The sequence below is a fragment of the Pan paniscus genome, chromosome 6 (assembly GCF_029289425.2).
Source record: "Pan paniscus chromosome 6, NHGRI_mPanPan1-v2.0_pri, whole genome shotgun sequence".
Classification (NCBI taxonomy): Eukaryota; Metazoa; Chordata; class Mammalia; order Primates; family Hominidae; genus Pan; species Pan paniscus.
The window spans coordinates 80,040,338-80,059,283 of NC_073255.2; the positions used below are offsets into that span (position 1 = coordinate 80,040,338).

Consider the following 18,946-nt stretch of genomic DNA (forward strand, 5'->3'; position numbering starts at 1 on the left):
GTGATTGTTTCACCTTGATCTCCCAAAGTGTTGAGATTATAGGCATGAGCCACTGCGCCTAGCTGGTATTCTTTTTTTTTGAGACAGTCTCGCTCTGTCGCCCAGGCTGGAGTGCTCTGGCTCGATCTCGGCTCACCGCAAGCTCCGCTTCTCGGGTTCACGCCATTCTCCTGCCTCAGCCTCCCAAGTAGCTGGGACTACAGGCGCCAGCCACCACGCCTGGCTATTTTTTTATATATATTTTTAGTAGAGATGGGTTTTCACCGTATTAGCCAGGATGATCTCGATCTCCTGACCTTGTGATCCGCCTGCCTTGGCCTCCCGAAATGCTGTTATTACAGGCATGAGCCACCGTGCCCGGCCATGGTATTCTTAAATTAAATGAGTTGATATGTATCCCAACAGAATACACCAGGTGTAAATAAAAATATTGTGTAATCTCTTGCATTTGACTGGTAAGTTTTCTACGTGTCTTTTAATCCTAGTTGATCTATAATATGGTTTGAATGTCCATGTTCTCCAAACCTCATGCTACAATGTAATCCTTAATGTTGGATATGGGAGCTGATGGGAGGTATTTGGGTCTGAGGCAAAATTCCTCATGAATGGCTTGGCACCATCCTCTTGGTAATCAGAAAGCTTACACTTTACTAATTCAGATGAAAGCTGGTTCATTAAAAGAACCTGGCTCCTTCACCTCACACTTGCTCTGTCTCTTACCATGTGATATGTCCAGTCTTTGCCTTTCATCGTGATTGTAAGCTTCCTGAGACCCTCACCAGAAGCAGATGCTGGCACACACTTCTTGTACAGTCTGCTAAAGGGTGAGCCAAGTAAACCTTATTTTCTTTATAAATTATCCCCTCTCAGGTATTCCTCTATATGCAAAATAATTAATATGGTCTATAATGTGTAAGTTTTCTTTCTCTTTTTTCTTTTGAGACGGAGTCTTGCTCTGTTACCCAGGCTGGAGTGCAATGCTGCGATCTCGGCTCACTGTAACCTCTGCCTCCTGGGTTCAAGCAATTCTCCTGCCTCAGCCTCCCAAGTAGCTGGGATTACAGGTACCCACCACCACACCCAGCTAATTTTTGTATTTTTATTAGAGATGGGGTTTTGCCATGTTGATCAGGCTGGTCTGGAACTCCTGACCTCAGGTGATCCACCCGCCTCAGCCTCACAAAGTGCTGGGATTACAGGCGTGAGCCACCACACCTAGCCTTAAGTTTTCTTTGTTTTATTAATTTATTTGAATTTTCTATTTTTGAAAATGGGGTCTTGATGTCTACAATTATTATGTTGGTATGTATTTCCTGCTTCACTTTTGTCAGTAATTGCTATGTATATATTGGAGCCCTGATGTTATACATACATACACAGATAGATACATATAATAGTTATGGATTCCTGGTAAATTGACCTATTTTACCATTATATAATATCAATCTTTGCTTCATGCTAATGCTTTTTTTTTTTTTTTTTTTTTTTTGTGAGACAGAAGTCTTGCTCTCTTGCCCAGGCTGGAGTACAATGGCACGATCTCGGCTCACTGCAATCTCCGCCTCCCAGGTTCAAGTGATTCTTCTGCCTCAGCCTCCCAAGTAACTGGGATTACAGGCACTCCCCCACCAACATGCCTGGCTAATTTTTGTATTTTTGTAGAGATGAGGTTTCACCATGTTGGCCAGGCTGGTCTCGAACTCCTGACCTCAGGTGACCCACCCACCTCGGCCTTCCAAAGTGCTGGGATTACAGGTGAGAGCCACCATGCCCAGCCACTAATACTTAAAGCATACTGTGTCAGATATGATTATGACCACCTCACCCAATTGCGGTTACTATTTTCACGGAACATAGATATTTTCCAATCGGTTACTTTCAGCCTATTTGACTCAATGCTAAAATGAGTCTCTTATAGGCAGCATATTTTATGCTTTTTTCTTAAGCCACTCTGGCATTCTATTTCCTTTTTTTTTTTTTTTTTAAATAATTGTATTTATTTATTTATTTATTTTCGAGATAAACCACGCTGGTTTGCAGTGGTGTGATCACAGCTCACTGCAGCCTCAACCTTCCAAACTCAGATGATTCTATCATTTCAGTCCCTCAAGTATCTGGGTTACAAGTATGTACCATTATACCCAGTTAGTTTCTTTGTTTTTTTTTTTCCCCCTGAGACAGAGTCTCCCTCTGTCGCCCAGACTGGAGTGCAGTGGCATGATCTCGGCTCACTGCAACCTCTGCCTCCCAGGTTCAAGTGATTCTCCTTCCTCAGCCTCCTGAGTAGCTGGGATTACAGCGACTAATTTTTGCATTTTTAGTAGAGATGGGGTTTCATCATGTTGGCCGGGCTGGTCTTGAACTCCTGACCTCAAGTGATCCTCCTGCCTCAGCCTCCCAAAGTGCTGGGATTACAGGTGTGAGCCACTGTGCCTGACTAGTTTCTTTGTATTTTTTGTAGAGACAGAGCTTTGCCATGTTACCCAGGCTGGTCTCACACTCCTGGGATCAGGTTATTAGTCCATGTTACACCTGTAATCCCAGCACTTTGGGGGGGATGCCGAGGCGAGTGGATTACATGAGGTCAGGGGTTCAAGGCCAGCCTGGCCAACATGGTGAAACCCTGTCTCTACTGAAAATACAAAACATTAGCCAGGTGTGGTGGTGCATGCCTGTAATCCCAGCTTTACTGGAGGCTGAGGCATGAGAATCGCTTGAGCTGAGGATGTGGAGGCTGCAGTGAGCCAAGATGGTGCTGCTGCACTCCAGCCTAGGTGGAAGAGCAAGACTCTGTCTCAAAATTAAAAAAAAAGAAAAAAAGAAAATCGCAAAATTTACAATAAATATTCTTAAATATTCAGTTTAGTCATACTAATTATATTATGCAACATTTTACTAAGTGTTTTTATCTTACAAAGCTAGTCTCAACACATTAAACAACTACCATTTTTTCCCATTTTCATGGCACTTTTCAAACACTACTCTTTTTTTTCTAGGAGTGTAACTGCATCATGTATCTCATACAAACTCTGTCTTTTTGTGGCAGCTCATTTTATTTTGCATAATGTCATCAAGATTTATCGTTATAGTTGTTAGAATATCTTCTGCTTTTTGAAAACTGAGTGACAGTCCAGTTTTATTGTTGTTGTTTGTTTTGTGTGTGTGTGTGTGTTTTTATTTTTATTTTTTATACAGATTCTCATTCTTTCACCCAGGTTGGAGTGCAGTGGCATGATCTTGGGTTACTGCAACCTCTGCCCCTCGGGATTCAAGTGATTCTACTGCCTCAGCCTCCCGAGTAGCTGGGATTATAGGCGAGTGCCATCATGCCCGGCTAATTTTTGCATTTTTAGTAGAGTGAGGGTTTCACCATGTTGGCCAGGCTGGTCTCGAACGCCTGACCTCGTGTGATCCGCCCTCCTCAGCCTCCCAAAGTGCTGGGATTACAGGCATGAGCCACAGTGCCCGGCCAAGTATTTTTATATTTCAGATCATATCTACTGAATGATTTGGTGACAGAAATTTGCATTGCTTTTACCTATTGGCTTTCAGTAACAATGGTATAATAATTATGGGTATGAAAATGACTCTTCATATGACCACATATGTGAAAGTATATATATGTGCTGCATTCTATTTTGCTAGTCTCCTTTTTTTTTTACCTTTATACTTGTAGCAAATTGTTTTAATTCTGTAGCTTTGTAATATGTTTTAAAATCAGAAACTATAATGCTTCCAACATTGTTCCTTTTTTTGAAGATTGTTAGGTACTTTATTGTCTCTTGAGATTCCATATACGTTAGGGGTTGCTGTTTTTATGTCTTCAAAAATGCAATGAGAAATTGAGAAAACATTGCATTAAATCTTGTAGATTACATTGAGCAGTATAGACATCTTCCCAATATTTCAACTTTTGAACAAAAGCATGCTAAAGAATGTGGTTTAATTTACTATATATTTGTAAACTTGTTAGCTTTTAATATTATTGTTTTATATTGTCATTCCATTTTTGTTATAGAAAGTAATCCATAAAATTTCAGTTCTAAAATACTTTTTAAGACTCTTTTGACTTATTTGGTGGTCTGTCAAGAAGAAAGTTGTATAAGCTATTGATAAGGGTGTGTATCTTAATGTTGTTGAGTTTTGTATACCTATGTTAGGAATATTTGTTTTATACTGCCTTCAGGTCCTCTGTTCTCTTACTAATGTTCTGTCTTGTTTTATTCTTACTATAGAAAATGGGATATTAAAATAGTCTATAATTATATTCTCTATGTGTTTCAATTCTGTTGATATTTGCTTTATATATTTGGAACACTAATGTGAGACACACACTCACACATACACACACACACACACACACACACATGCGCGCACGCAAATTTGTCATAGTTTCTCATGAATCTATTATTGTTTAATGTCCGTACTTGTCTCTTTGGAGTTTTGACTTAAAGTACATTTTATAAAATACGACAGTTACTTAAGATGTAGCTTGTGTAATACTATTTTGACGTCTGCTGCTCTGGTTTTGTTAATATTTGCATGGAATGTTACTTCCATGTTGCCACTTTCAGTCTTTTTATTATTAGATCTTTGCTGAGTCTTGTAGAAAGGCAACTTGGATCTGGATTTTTCAAATTTTTTTTTTTTTTTTAGGGGGAGTCTCGTTCTGTCACCCAGGCTAGAGTAGTGCAGTGGCACCATCTCAGTTCACTGCAACTTCTGCCTCCCAGGTTCAAGCGCTTCTCCTGTCTCAGCCTCCCAAGTAGCTGGGATTACAGGCACCCGCCACCATGCCTGGCTAATTTTTGTATTTTTAGAAGAGATGGGGTTTCACCATGTTGGTCAGGCTGGTCTCAAACTCCTGACCTAAGGTGATCCACCGCCTCGGTCTCCCAAAGTGCTGGGATTACAGGCATGAGCCACCATGCCTGGCCGATTTTTCAATTTTTTAAATAAATCCCTTTATTAAATGTATGTCTTTTGATCGGAAAGTTAATTATATATATTCAAATAATTTTCTGAAGGAGAAAGTCTTACTAATATCATTTTATTAGTTGTTTTATTTGATTCTTGTATCTTTATCTCTCATTTTCTTTATCTTTGTGTCTTTGCGATTTTTGTATCGATATGCTTTCATTTCTTTCTTATTTGTGTATCCATACAGATATTTTTTGGGGTACCTTGGGGATTACATAAAACCTCTAAAAGATAAAACAATATAGTTTAACCTGGTAAAAAAAATTAACTTCAGTTGCATACAAAGTTTTTTTGTTTGTTTTTGTTTTTTTGAGACAGAGTCTCGCTCTGTTGCCAAGGCTGGAGTGCAGTGACACAATCTTGGCTCACCACAACCTCTGTTTCCCAGGTTCAAACAATTCTCCTGCCTCAGCCTCCTGAGTAGCTGGGACTACAGGCGCGCGCCACCATGCCTGGCTAATTTTTGTATTTTTTTAGTAGAGACAGGGTTTCACTATGTTGGCCAGGTTGGTCTTGAACTCTTGACCTTGCGATTCACCCGCCTTGGCCTCCCAAAGTGCTGGAATTACAGGCATGAGCTACCATGCCCGGCTGCATACAAAGTTTTTTCCTCATTACATCTGCCCTCAACATTGTTATTGATGGTGCTAATTATCTTTTTATGTTGTATGTCCATTAACAGTTGTTTATAACAATTTCTATGCTTTTATCTTTCAAGTTCTAGACAATAATTAAAAATGTGTACTGCACCATTATGATAATGCTAAGGAATAGTATTTTTGTGTATGTGCATGTCTCTCCCAGAAAGTTATGTATTTTCATATGATTATGTGTTGTTTTCTTACATCGTGTTATTTTCAGTGGAAATAACTCCTTTTCACCATCTTTGATATGTAGGGCAAATGGAGTGCCAATATACTTTTTCAGGATTTGGTTATTTTGGAAGGTCTTTTCCTTTTTATCTGGTAGGACAGTTTTGCTGATGGTATTATTCTCACTTGGAAGCTTTTTTTTTTTTTTTTTTTTAATAAGGACTTTGACTATATCACAGTTTTTTTTCTGGCCTGCAAAATTTTCTTGACAAATTCACTGGTTTTCTCATAAGACTATCCTTGTAAATGACACATCACTTTCATCTTACAGCTCCCAAGATTGTCTTGCCTGTGACTGTTGAAATCGTGCTTATATATGTGTGTGTTATAAATATCTTTGTGTGTATCCTAGTTTGTTGAGCATCTTCATTTTTACATCAGGTTTTCCTACTTTTAAAATTTTTTAGTTTTTTTGTCATTTTACCTTAACAATTTGTTTTTGATATTTTTAACACTTGTTTTTATCCTCATATTTCTGATTTTCAGTAGTTGTCTGTGTTCCTATTTAATTCATTGAGTATTATTCAATTTATTTTAAATTTTTGAAATTAATTTTTACAGCTTCATTCTTTAATAGTTGCTTTCAGAAAATTTTATAATGTTTTTGATGAGGCCATGTTGCCTTCCTATTTTGTATGCATTATAATGTTTTATTGATATTTGGACATTAAAAACAAGCTACCCATCACAATCTTTATAACGTATCTTTGTCTTGGCTTAGTCTGAAACCAACTCTCTTGGCTAGAGATTTTGGTAGTCTCTCAAACATGTTCTTAAAATGTGTCTTTTCTGAAATTTTTGGGGTTTTTTAGTTAAAGGAGTTTATTCATGTTTCTTCTTAATAGTCAGTAATCACTTGCTACACCTATTCCTTGTCTGTGGTACTGCAGTTTCTCTGCTGCTGCAACATTCACCTTGGGTCTCAGCTGACTCAAACTGTTATTCCATAGTATATCACCATTTCTTTTGCATTTGTCAGGAGAGACAGAAACCAGTGTCTGGAAAGGCCCCTAGAAGTCTGAAATGAATATGTGTGTGCCACTGTTTTTCTTCTCTTTTCAAAAAGAAACCAAGAGTTGGCAATTTACTCCTTTTTTTTGAGACAGAGTCTCGCTCTCATCACCCAGGCTGAAGTCCAATGGCGTAGTCTCAGCTCACTGCAGCCTCTACCTTGTGGGTTCAAGGGATTCTCCTGCCTCAGCCTCCTGAGTAGCTGGGATTACAGGCATGTGCCATACCCGGCTAATCTTTGTGGTTTTACCAGAGACAAGGTTTCACCATGTTGGTCAGGCTGGTCTTGAACTACTGACCTTGTGATCTGCCTGCCTCGGCCTCCCAAAATGCTGGGATTACAGGCATGAGCCACTGCACCCGACCTGCAATAGACTTTTCCTTCTATATGGCTCTTTGCATTGTGCTCACCTGGGGCACTGCACACACTTAACTCATTTATAAATTTTCCACAAATGTATCTTGGTCAGTATGTTTTTGTTACATTGATATGTCTGTGAAGGAATTAGGGCCTGTGGTATTTTGCTATACCATCTTCCTTATGTAGTTTGTATATTTTTATAGGTTAGATTTGTAAAGTATATTCATCTGAGTCTAGTAAGTGGGGTAATTGTTACTTTTATTTCTTTCAGTTGTGTGTTCTCATTTTGCCCAAGACCTTTGGCCAAAGCAGGGCTTAAAAGATTCTTTTCAAAAAGTGATACTGAGAAGATATGGAAAATATGGACATGAGAATTTACAATTAAGAAAAGGCTGTAAAAGTGCGGATGAGCATAAGGTGCACAAAAGAGGGTATAATGGACTTAACCAATGTTTGACAACTACCCAGAGCAAAATATTTCAATGTGATAAATATGTTAAAGTCCTTCATAAATTCTCAAATTCAAATATACATAAGAAAAGACAAACTGGAAAGAAACCTTTCAAGTGTAAAGAATGTGGCAAATCATGTTGCATACTTTCACAACTAACTCAGCATAAGAAAACTGTTACTAGAGTGAATTTCTACAAAAGTAAGACATGTGGAAAAGCCTTTAACCAGTTCTCAAATCTTACTAAACATAAGATAATTCATACTGAAGTGAATCCCTACAAATGTGAAGAATGTGGCAAAGCCTTTAACCAGCCCTTAACTCTTACTAAACATAAAAAAATTCATACTGAAGAGAAACCTTACAAATGTGAAGATTGTGGCAAAGTCTTTAGTGTATTTTCAGTCCTTACTAAACATAAGATAATTCATACAGGAACAAAACCCTACAATTGTGAAGAATGTGGCAAAGGCTTTAGTATATTCTCAACCCTTACTAAACATAAGATAATTCATACTGGAGAGAAACCCTACAAATGCAATGAATGTGGTAAAGCCTTTAACTGGTCCTCAACTCTTACTAAACATAAGAGAATTCATACTGGAGAGAAACCCTACAAATGTGAAGAATGTGGCAAAGCTTTTAACCAGTCCTCAACCCTTACTAGACATAAGATAGTTCATACTGGAGAGAAACCCTACAAATGTGAAGAATGTGGTAAAGCCTTTAAACGGTCCACAACTCTTACTAAACATAAGAGAATTTATACTAAAGAGAAACCATACAAATGTGAAGAATGTGGAAAAGCCTTTAGTGTATTCTCAACCCTTACTAAACATAAGATAATTCATACTGGAGCAAAACCTTACAAATGTGAAGAATGTGGCAGTGCCTTTAGGGCATTCTCAACCCTTACTGAACATAAGAGAGTTCATACTGGAGAGAAACCTTACAAATGCAATGAATGTGGTAAAGCCTTTAACTGGTCCTCAACTCTTACTAAACATAAGAGAATTCATACTGGAGAGAAACCCTACAAATGTGAAGAATGTGGCAAAGCTTTTAACCGGTCCTCAAACCTTACTCGACATAAGAAAATTCATACTGGAGAGAAACCATACAAACCTAAAAGATGTGACAGTGCTTTTGACAACACCTCAAACTTTTCTAGACATAAAAGAAATCATATGGGTGAGAAATCCTAGAAATGTGAAGAATGTGACAAAGCCTTTAAGCGGTTGTCACACTTGATTGTATATAAGATAATTCATACTGGAGAAAACTCCCAGAAGTGTGACAAATGTGACAAAACATTTAATTAATTCTCATACCTTATTGCACAGGAAAGCATTTATACTTGAGAAAAATTGTATAAAGAATGGAAAAGTCATTAATATCTGCTCATATCTTACTCAACATCAGCGAGTTGGTATTTAATAAAAGCATTATCAATGAAATTACTGTCAAAGATCTTTCAGACAATATAAGCCTGCAAAGTGCAGCAGAGTATTTATTTTGAAGAGAAACATTAAAAGTACAAAGAGGTTTGTAGTACCTTTGTTTGTATCATAGATCTTATTGTACACATTTTGTACCAGAGAAAAACCCTGAAGCAGTTGTTCAAACTTTGGTCAATACCAGGAAATTTATATTGGAGAAAAACCCTATGAGTGTAATGAATTTGGAAAAATATTTTTTTCAACAACAGCTTAGAAAACATGGGAGGAATTACACTAAAATATATTTTTGCAAATGCAGCAGTAAATATGAAAGAAATGATCCAAAGTTAGGTTTATATAAATATCAGAGAATTCACAGTACAGATATATCTAAGATACTGACACTTCAGACATTACACAAAATCAGAGTGCTGAGTACAGAAAGTTATCCAAAACAAAAGTTGGTAGATAACTAATAGTGAACAAGTTTTTGGCAGAGGTATATTTACATTCAGAGTACACTTCTTTGGAAAAAATTACAGGTTTTTTGAAAAGTGAATAATGTAATTCAATTCTCAAATTCATGGTTTTTTTTTTTTTGGTTTTGGTTTTGGGTTTTTTTTTTTCTTTTTTTTTTTTTTGAGACGGAGTTTCACTCTTGTTGCCCAGGCTGGAGTGCAATGGCGTGATCTCAGCTCACCGCAACCTCTGCCTCCCAGATTCAAGCAATTCTCCTGCCTCAGCCTCCCTAGTAGCTGGGATTACAGGCATGTGCCACCATACCTGGCTAATTTTGTATTTTTAGTAGAGACAGGGTTTCTCCATGTTGGTCAGTCTGGTCTCAAACTCCCAACCTCAGGTGATATGCCTGCCTCGGCCTCCCAAAATGTTGGGATTACAGGCATGAGCCACTGCGCCCGGCGCATGTTTTTTCTTCATTCCTATTGTATTCACATGTGAAAGCATGTGATCAACTTGCTGCATCAAAGATATGAGATTTTTTTTTTATTAGGTGGGCATTATTTATGACCTTTTCTATGGAAGAGTAAGAACATTAAAATGAAAGATGCATGATGAAAATCTAAGTAGAGAGGCTCTTGTGGTTAACTGATAATATTGAGTGATGCATGAGGTAGGTGTTCAGAGTAATATTCTGCATTATAGTGAAAAAATTTTTAATATTAGTTAAAATTATATCATTTTATGAATTGTGCTTTTCATAATGCAGTACATTTCAAAATTTTTAGATTATGTATGAACTTAGATTTTTAAACATGTTTTAACATGTTAAGACTTGTGCATTCAGTGAAGCGTTATTATGCCACAAACTTTAACCTACCTCACCTTACTCAATGGTGTAGGTAAAAGATGATAGCAATATATTATTTGGTTACATAGTGGACTAACATTTTTAATAATCTCTTTTGCCAGTGGCTTTAAACTGCAGATAAGTTAAAGAATATTCCCATAGGTTTTACATTTATATTTTTTCTTATTTAAATTTATTGTTCTTATTTTTCATGGGTACATAGTATGTTTTTATGCTGTATATGGCATGTTTTGATACAGGTATATAATATGTAATAATCACATCAGGGTAAATGAGGTATCCATTACTAGCATTTATCCTTTGTATTACTTTTATTTTAAAATGTACAACTAAATTGTTATGGACTACAGGGTTATTTTTATGGTCATAATAAAAATTACAAAAGTATAAATAAAATACATACATTTCTGAGTCCTGAATATTTTTAAAAATTTGTTATATATTTTTCTTCTAACATGTGGCCTCTTTGCCTGCAAACATATAAAGACTCAGTTTTGATTTACATAGAGTTAAATATACATATATTTTACTTTAAAGATAAATCTTAAGTGTAAGAAAATTGTAGAGTAAGTGTGCTTGTGTGTGTATGTTTGTACCTGTTTTCTTCTGAAAACATTGGAACAAATCATTTTAATAAGGTGACTAATTTATTAGAAAACTAACAACCTCAAAAATGCTGAAAGCAAATCTGTACTCTCTCTGCTTTGTATTGAATTCATTACTGTAAAATATTATGGCTTGTGGTTCAGAATCTCCCCATGCAGATGTTCTGTTTTCACTTGCCTGGTACTCATGGTAGAGCCATACATTTCTTTTTTCTTACAATTTCTTTTACAGTTTATGAAGTATTATATGAGCTGGTCAGGGATTACAACAATTTTTTTTAATAAAATTTAGTAGTGCACAAAAAGTAATTTTTAGATGTAATTTTACTGTTAGTCTATTAAGTTATATTTTATTTATTTAGTTAAAACATTGCCCTTTGTTCTATTGGAGAACCCTATGTAAGCCGACTTTTTAAAAGTTATTCTTTCTTTCACTTTTCATAATTTTCATAAGTAAATTTATTTATTTATTGAATTTGTTCAGGTAAGTACTAGGGAGGCTTCCTGAGTCATGAGGATGCTGTTCTATATAAACATAGCAGGCAAACATGACAGTGCTTGATCTATAACAGATGCTCCATAGTAAGACATAAATATTCCTGTTGAAGTTAGTTTGTAACTTCAAGTCAGAAATGGAATATATCAATGGTGAAACAGTAACACTGATTTTTCATGTGGAGAGGACATTTTTTTTCCGGGCTGCAAAGCTGAATTCTGCTGAATTTAAAGAGAAATTTTGGTTATTTTCTAATTATATTCAGTTTTGTTTGTCTTATGTGTATTCCAACAATGTGTGCATCACAGCTCTTCTTTTTCTGTGTTATGGCTACAGTTTTCTTGCTGTTGTCTTTATGCCATGTCATTTCACGTGGTAATTTAGTAAGTTTTGATGAGAAATTTGATATTTTTAGTGCACTGAAAAATTGGTTTTAATTGGTGAGTTTGCTTACCAATATAACTGTCAGATTGTTAAGATAAAAGGCATACGCTGTCCACAGGTGAGAGGATTAAATCACTTAGCATTGTTTTTAACTGTCTGTAAAAAAAAAAAAAAAATCTTACTAGATTCTTATACAAAGTGTGGCAAATATAAAATTTGCTAGAAAATATGTTAGAAATTTATTTATTTATTTAGAGATGAGGTTTCACTCTTGTTGCCCAGGCTGGAGTGCAATGGCACGATCTTGGCTCACCACAACCTCCACCTCCTGGGTTTGATTCTCCTGTCACAGCCTCCCGAGTAGCTTGGATTACAGGCATGTGCCACCATGCCTGGCTAATTTTGTATTTTTAGTAGACAGGGTTTCTCCATGTTGGTGAGGCTGGTCGTGAACTCCTGACCTTAGGTGATCCGCCCACCTCCGCCTCCCAGAGTGCTGGGATTACAGGCGCGAGCCACTGCGCCCGGCCAGAAATTAAATTTTTAAGAGAGCTAATGGTAAATCTGACTGGGCACGGTGGCTCATGCCTGTAATCCTAGCACTTTGGGAGCCTGAGCTGGGTGGATTACTTAAGGCCAGGAGTGCGAAACCAGCCCGGCCAACATGGTGAAACCCTGTCTTTACTAAAAATACAAAAATTAGCCAGCTGTGGTCGTGTGCACCTGTAGTCCCAGCTACTTTGAAGGCTGAGGCAGGAGAATCATTTGAACGCGGGAGTAACGTTTTCACACAGAATCTATTTTTTAGTGTGACTGTAAAACATTGCAAAATAATAAAATGACTTCTGTTGACTTGAAATTTGGAATAGTATTTCTTTTCCATATTAATATTACAATTTGGAGGAATTTCTTTTTTAGATGCAGTCTCACTCTTGTCACCCAAGCTGGAGTGCAGTGGCGCCATCTCGGCTCACTGCAACCTTCGCCTCCCAGGTTCAAGCTGTTCTCCTGCCTCAGCCTCCTGAGTAGCTAGGATTACAGGCACCTGCCACCACGCCTGGCTAATTTTTGTACTTTTTAGTAGAGACAGCGTTTTGCCATGTTGGCCAGGCCGGTCTCGAACTCCTGACCTCAGATGATCCACCCACCTCAGCCTCCCGAAGTGTTGGGATTACAGGCGTGAACCACTGCGCCCGGTCTCACTTTTCTTAATATATATTTTTTTGGTTGGTGAAGTTCAGTCTACAGCTTTTATTCTTAGTCACCTATCTGTAGCCAACTCCTTGGTCATTTTCTCTGGAAAACTTTTGGAGATCAGGGCAACTTTTGGATTAAAACGTTTTCTATTTTTTTGCGTGCAAATTTGTGTTCTGCCTTCACAGAATGGTGTCATGGGACCATAAGCAACACCTGCCCTTTTAGTGTCTTTCATACCATTACCATCTGTACCAGAAACTCCAGGTACCCCAAGCTTAAAGTAAAAACCCTAAAGTACATTGGCTTTTCCCACAGACTGTACTGGGTCCAGAACATGCTGTTAAATATCAGAGTTTCTGTGATTATGACAGATGACAAAAACCACACAAGAACTAAGTATTTTTGATACTATTCAGCCAAGTTTATGAAACAGACACAGTATTTGAAACATTATTATCTTTCTATAATGTTTTAAAAATGAATTTTTTGATGTGACATAAAATGCATTTTTTTCTGTAAAACATGATGTTTTGAAGTATATATACAATGTCAAATGCTTAATTCCAAGTTAATGCTTTACCTCACATAGTTAACATTTTATGGTGAGAGCACTTCACATTTTCTTAGCATTTTTCTTAGCACTTTTCATTTTTTCAGTATTAGCATATACAAATACGTTATTATGAACCATAGTCACTGTGCTGTACAGAAAAATCTTTTGAACTTATTCCTCTTATTTAACTATAATTATGTACCTGGGATTACAGGCACCCACAACCATGCCTGGCTAATTTTTGTATTTTTAGTAGAGATGGGGTTTCACCATGTTGGCCAGGCTGGTCTCTAACTCCTGACTTCAAGTGATCTGCCCGCGTTGGTCTCCCAAAGTGCTGGAACTACAGGCATGAGCCTGCAGCCTGGCCAAGTTTCTTACATATTTTTTTATATTAAAGTCTTGTCACATGTATGGTTTGCAAATATTTTGTCCCATTTTTTACTTTTCTTGTCCTGTTTGTTGTATCAGATTTTTTTCAACAGCTTTTTACTAATAATTTGAAGTAATCTGACATCAATTTTACCTTTGATTCTCTGGGATTTTGAGGTTAAATCAAAAGAATTACTGCCTAGACCAATGTAATGGGGCTTTTACTCTATATTTTTTGTAGTAGTTTCCGAGATTCAGGCCTTACATTTAAGTAATTAAACTATTTGAATAGATTTTTATATATGGTGTGAAATGAGGGTCTCATATTGCTCTGCATGTTGCTATAATTTTCTTAGCACCATTTATTGAAGATAATGCCCTTTCCCTAAGAAAGTGTTACCTATATTTAAATTGAGTTAGCTGTAAATACGTGGATATATTCCTGGTTTGTCTTTACTGCTCCACTGGCATATGTGTCTGTTTTTATTCAAGTACCATACTGTTTTGAGTACTATAGCTTGGTAGTATATTTCAAACTCAGGTAGGGTAATAACTTTAGTGTTTTTTTTTTTTCTTGATTGCTTTGGCTATACAGGATCTTTTGTGGGGTATCATATAAATTTTAGATATATATATTTAATTTTTATTAAGTATGTCACTGGTATTTTGATAAAGGTTGTGTTATATCTGCAGATTATTTTCTGTAATATGGATATTCAACAGTATTAATGCCAATTCATGAATTAGTACTATTTAATTGGTTTAGTATTTAATTTCTTCCTTTAATGTTCTTTAGATTATAATGTAAGGTGTTTTAACTTTTTGGTTAAACTGATTTCAAAGTGTAGTTATTACATTTATTGTAGATGAGATTGCTTTTAATTTCATTTTGAGATAGTTAATTGTTCTTGTGTAGAAATGCTACTGACTCGTGTGTTGATTTTGTATTTTGCAAGTTTAATAAATTTGTTTATTAGTTCTAAGTGAAGTCTTAGGCTTTTCTATACCTAAGAGTATGTCATCTGTAAACAGGGATAATTTAACTTTTTTTCCAAGCTAGATGCCTTTGATTTTATTCTCTAAATTTTCTGACTTGGACATTTAATACGTTTAATAAGACTGACTGAAGTGGGCATTGTTGTCTTGTTCTAGCTTTTAGAGTAAAAGCTTACAACATTTCCTTGCTTAATATGTTGTTAGCTGTGCATTTTTTTGGTATATCTGGTGTATATTGGCTTGAGGTGCATTTGTCCTATACCTATTTTATTCAGAGATTTATCATGAGCGTATGTTGAATTTTGCCAGCGCTTATTCTCCACCTATTATTTATTTATTTATTGAAACAGAGTCTTGCTCTGTCACCTATGCTGGAGTGCAGTGGTGTGATCTCAGCTCACTGCAACTTCTGCCTCCCGGGTGCAAGCTATTCTTCTGCCTCAGCCTCCCAAGTAACTGGGATTACAGGTGCACGCCACTATGCCCAGCTAATTTTTACATTTTAGTAGAAATGGGGTTTCGCCATATTGACAAGGCTGGTCTGGAACTCCTGACCTCCAGTAATCCACTCACCTCAGCCTCCCAAAGTGTTGGGATTACAGGGGTGAATGCATAAACAGTTATGTAGATAGTTTCTCTTAGTTTAACAAGATAAAAGTAACAGTTAAAACATTTGAAATGGGATAAAATTAATCAAAAATTGATAAAAAATCAATAGCTTTGCATAATTGCCATGCTTTTTGAAATGACCAGATTACTAAAAAGAAGCAAAGACAAGATTTTTGCTTTGCTCAATTATTAAGTTATGGATCTTTTGAAATCTAAAATCCTGGCTAAACAACTTGAAGGGAGAATTCTTCAGGTAGCTTCCTAGGGTTTCCAAGGCAATACAAGAAGAATTTTGATAGGCAGGAAAATGCATGCTACATACAGATATTATTGTTCTCTGATTTGCTTTCACATGTAAAAATTGAAAATTGCAAATCTGGTCTTTAAATTAGCAAAGGATTTATTTTTCAGCAAAACAAATAACTGTAGAAAACTGATGGGGGAACAAATGCCATTAGCTGCCAAAAACAGTATGACCAGATTCAGTAAGTATCTAGTCATGCAAATCACAGCCCAATTAAATTAAGACCCCATAGGTGCATGTGGACAGCATTTCCATGCAATGTGGTGCACCTCCACTGGGCACCTTCTTCTGCCTGCTTACAGAGATACCAATTTCCCCTGAATGACTCAAGGTGAATACTGGGAACTGAGAATTCTGTGTTCAGAGGGATTACTGGGAACATGGTTAACACACTTTTACCATATTATAATAAAATTTGATGTATCCTACTCTGCCTCAGAAAGGCTTTTAGTAAAAGATTGTTTATTTATAGTACTCAACCTGGATTCATGAAAAATTATAATATATTCCAGGTAAGTCAGAGACACTTAAATGTCAACCAAATTTTATAAAACACACTTGAATGAGATAAAAGTCTTCTTAGCTAAAAATTTTTTCAGTAAATGTAGGGAAAAATAGAAAACCGGTACTTTGTGTTAAATAACAGTGTTTTGCACACAAGTGCTACTCAAACGAGTGCTCTTCATTGTCATTAAAATGGCAATAGCACCATGTGCTTTCCTGGCACCAGCTGGCTTGTTTTTTATTGGTGTAAAGTGAAGAAGGCATTGAAATAGAGAAGAAAGGTGACAGAAATTGAATACTTGTATAAAATGCAATTTTTAATAAAAAGCATTTGATGTTGTACAGCTACAGGTAAGACTATGAAGTCATGTTCTATTGACAGAATAACTTTATTCACAATATTCTTATTTCAAACGATATTACTTTTTTGGCTATACATTTGCTAGCCTTTGGTGAAATATTACCTGGCGCAATAGAAATCAACAAAATGAATCTTTATTTTACCAGAAGCATTTTACTATGATTCATATGCTTATTTTGCCTAAAATACATTAGCTTTTTATGAAAGACTTATACTTTTCTTTCAGTGATTTCTATATTGCTAAGAAGTGGCTGTCCTGCCAGGAAACCGCTATTCTCAGCTCTACCCACATTGACTAATAGTGAGTGAAAGTGATGTGTGGATAAGAAGCAAATGTGTCTTCTCTGCATCTCTTTTTAAATGTAGTCACTGAAGAAAAAGAATGTGGAAGATAGTAGATAAAATATAATGTGATTCCTGAAAGATCACGAAGAAGTCCTCTTAACCAGAAAGAAAGAAAAAGAAAAGAAAAAGGAAAGAAAAACCACAGGGGATGGTGATGTGAGCAGAAGATATGTTATTTGTCTAAGCCTCTGAAATTTCAGTATACAACCTGCATTGCTTTAACAAATACATAATTCCTTCAGTTTTGATTTTCAGGATATAATTCCATTCCCTGGTGAATCAAAACAGAGAAGAATAGCTTATATGTTAAGGTAAGAGACATAAGGAAGACCCATTACTTTGGACCAACATCTCCTCCACCCCCAATTCCAGGCAATCATCATTCTACTCTCTGCTTCTATGGTTTAAATTTTTTGTACACTCTACATAGAAAATAATATTATGTGGCCGGGCAGGTGGCTGTCACCTGGAATCCCAACACTTTGGGAAACCCAGGCGGGCAGATCACCTGAGGTCAGGAGTTCGAGACCAGCCTGACCAACATGGAGAAACCCTGTCTACTGAAAATGAAGAATTAGCCGGATATAGTGGCGCATGCCTGTAATCCCAGCTACTCTGGAGGCTGAGGCAGGAGAATTGCTTGAATCCGGGAGGTGGAGGTTGCGTTGAGCCAAGATCACGCCGTTGTACTCCAGCCTAGGCGACAAGAGAAAAACTCCATCTCAAAAAGAAAAGAAAAGAAAAATAATATTAAGTGGGTTCTTTTCTCTGCTGACTTATTTTACTTAGCATAATGTCCTCCAGGTTCATTGATATTGCAAATAATGAGAGTTGCTTCTTTTGAAGGGCAGAATAGCATTTCGTTGTGTAAATATACCACATTTTCTATATTCATTCACCTGTTGATTAACACTTAGGTTTAATCCATACCTTAGGAGTAATTGTGAGGAATCCACTTCCTTTTTTTAATTTGTTTTTGTTTTTATAACTCTCCTTTTATTTTTATTTCTAGAAGTATTTTAATTTAATAATATAACTTATGACTGTTACATATCTTCATTTGAGCTTGATTTGGGACATGAGCTATGTGCCCAGGAGAAATTATTTTACATCCTTGGAGCTTCAATCTACATTATTAATAAAAGATACTATTTTTCCAAGGGCTGTTTTAATTTATACATAGTAGCTATAAGCATTTTTCACTGAAAGGCTCTTCTAAATATAGCAAATATTTAAGAATAAGAATTTATATTTCAAAGATTTTTAATAACTGGGTATATTTTGTCATATTTAGTGTATTCTTTTGAAAAATGCCAAAATAAGAATTTTATTATTTTTCCTGGAATAACAGCCTAAGGGATTCTGCATTGTGGCTTTGCTAATTTTAGCATATGGTTTTGACTGCTACAATTGAAATTAGGTTGAATTTTAAACTCACTATTGTTTAGCTTGTGTGGTTTTTGGTTCATTTGCAGAACCAAATATATTGGACATGAAGTGCGTGGGGTGACTTGGTTTCATTTCTACTCTCTTTTGTTATTACATTTGGAACTTTAGAAATGATTGGGTTCAAATAAGGTTGGTTTTGAATCAAGCAACAGAAAATCCCAGAAATCACTGAGAGAAATAGCTACTGCACAGTGCTTTTCAATGAGATTTATACATGAAACAGAGTTTATTGAAAGTTTGTTGAAATTAGAAACTAATTACCTACAACATATTAGGCACTTGTCTTAGTTTGTCTATGGCATCCCTAGCTTGGGGAAGCTGACATTA

The 18,946-nt window shown here is 36.3% G+C and overlaps 1 protein-coding gene across 2 annotated transcripts in view; it reads left to right on the forward strand.

The window, feature by feature from the left end:
• ZNF273 (zinc finger protein 273) overlaps nucleotides 1-10,840 on the forward strand; it is a 34,701-nt gene extending 23,861 nt beyond the window's left edge. Inside the window, exon 4 of one of the 2 annotated variants that reach the window (XM_003814876.7) lies at nucleotides 7,496-10,840. In XM_003814876.7, the coding sequence (XP_003814924.5) occupies nucleotides 7,496-8,880 (1,385 nt within the window). In that variant the 3' untranslated portion in view covers nucleotides 8,881-10,840. Of the gene's footprint in view, nucleotides 1-3,215; nucleotides 4,266-7,495 lie in introns of those variants that run through there. The other variant, XM_057302697.2, reaches the window with a different exon arrangement.
• The last annotated feature ends 8,106 nt before the right edge of the window (nucleotides 10,841-18,946 follow it).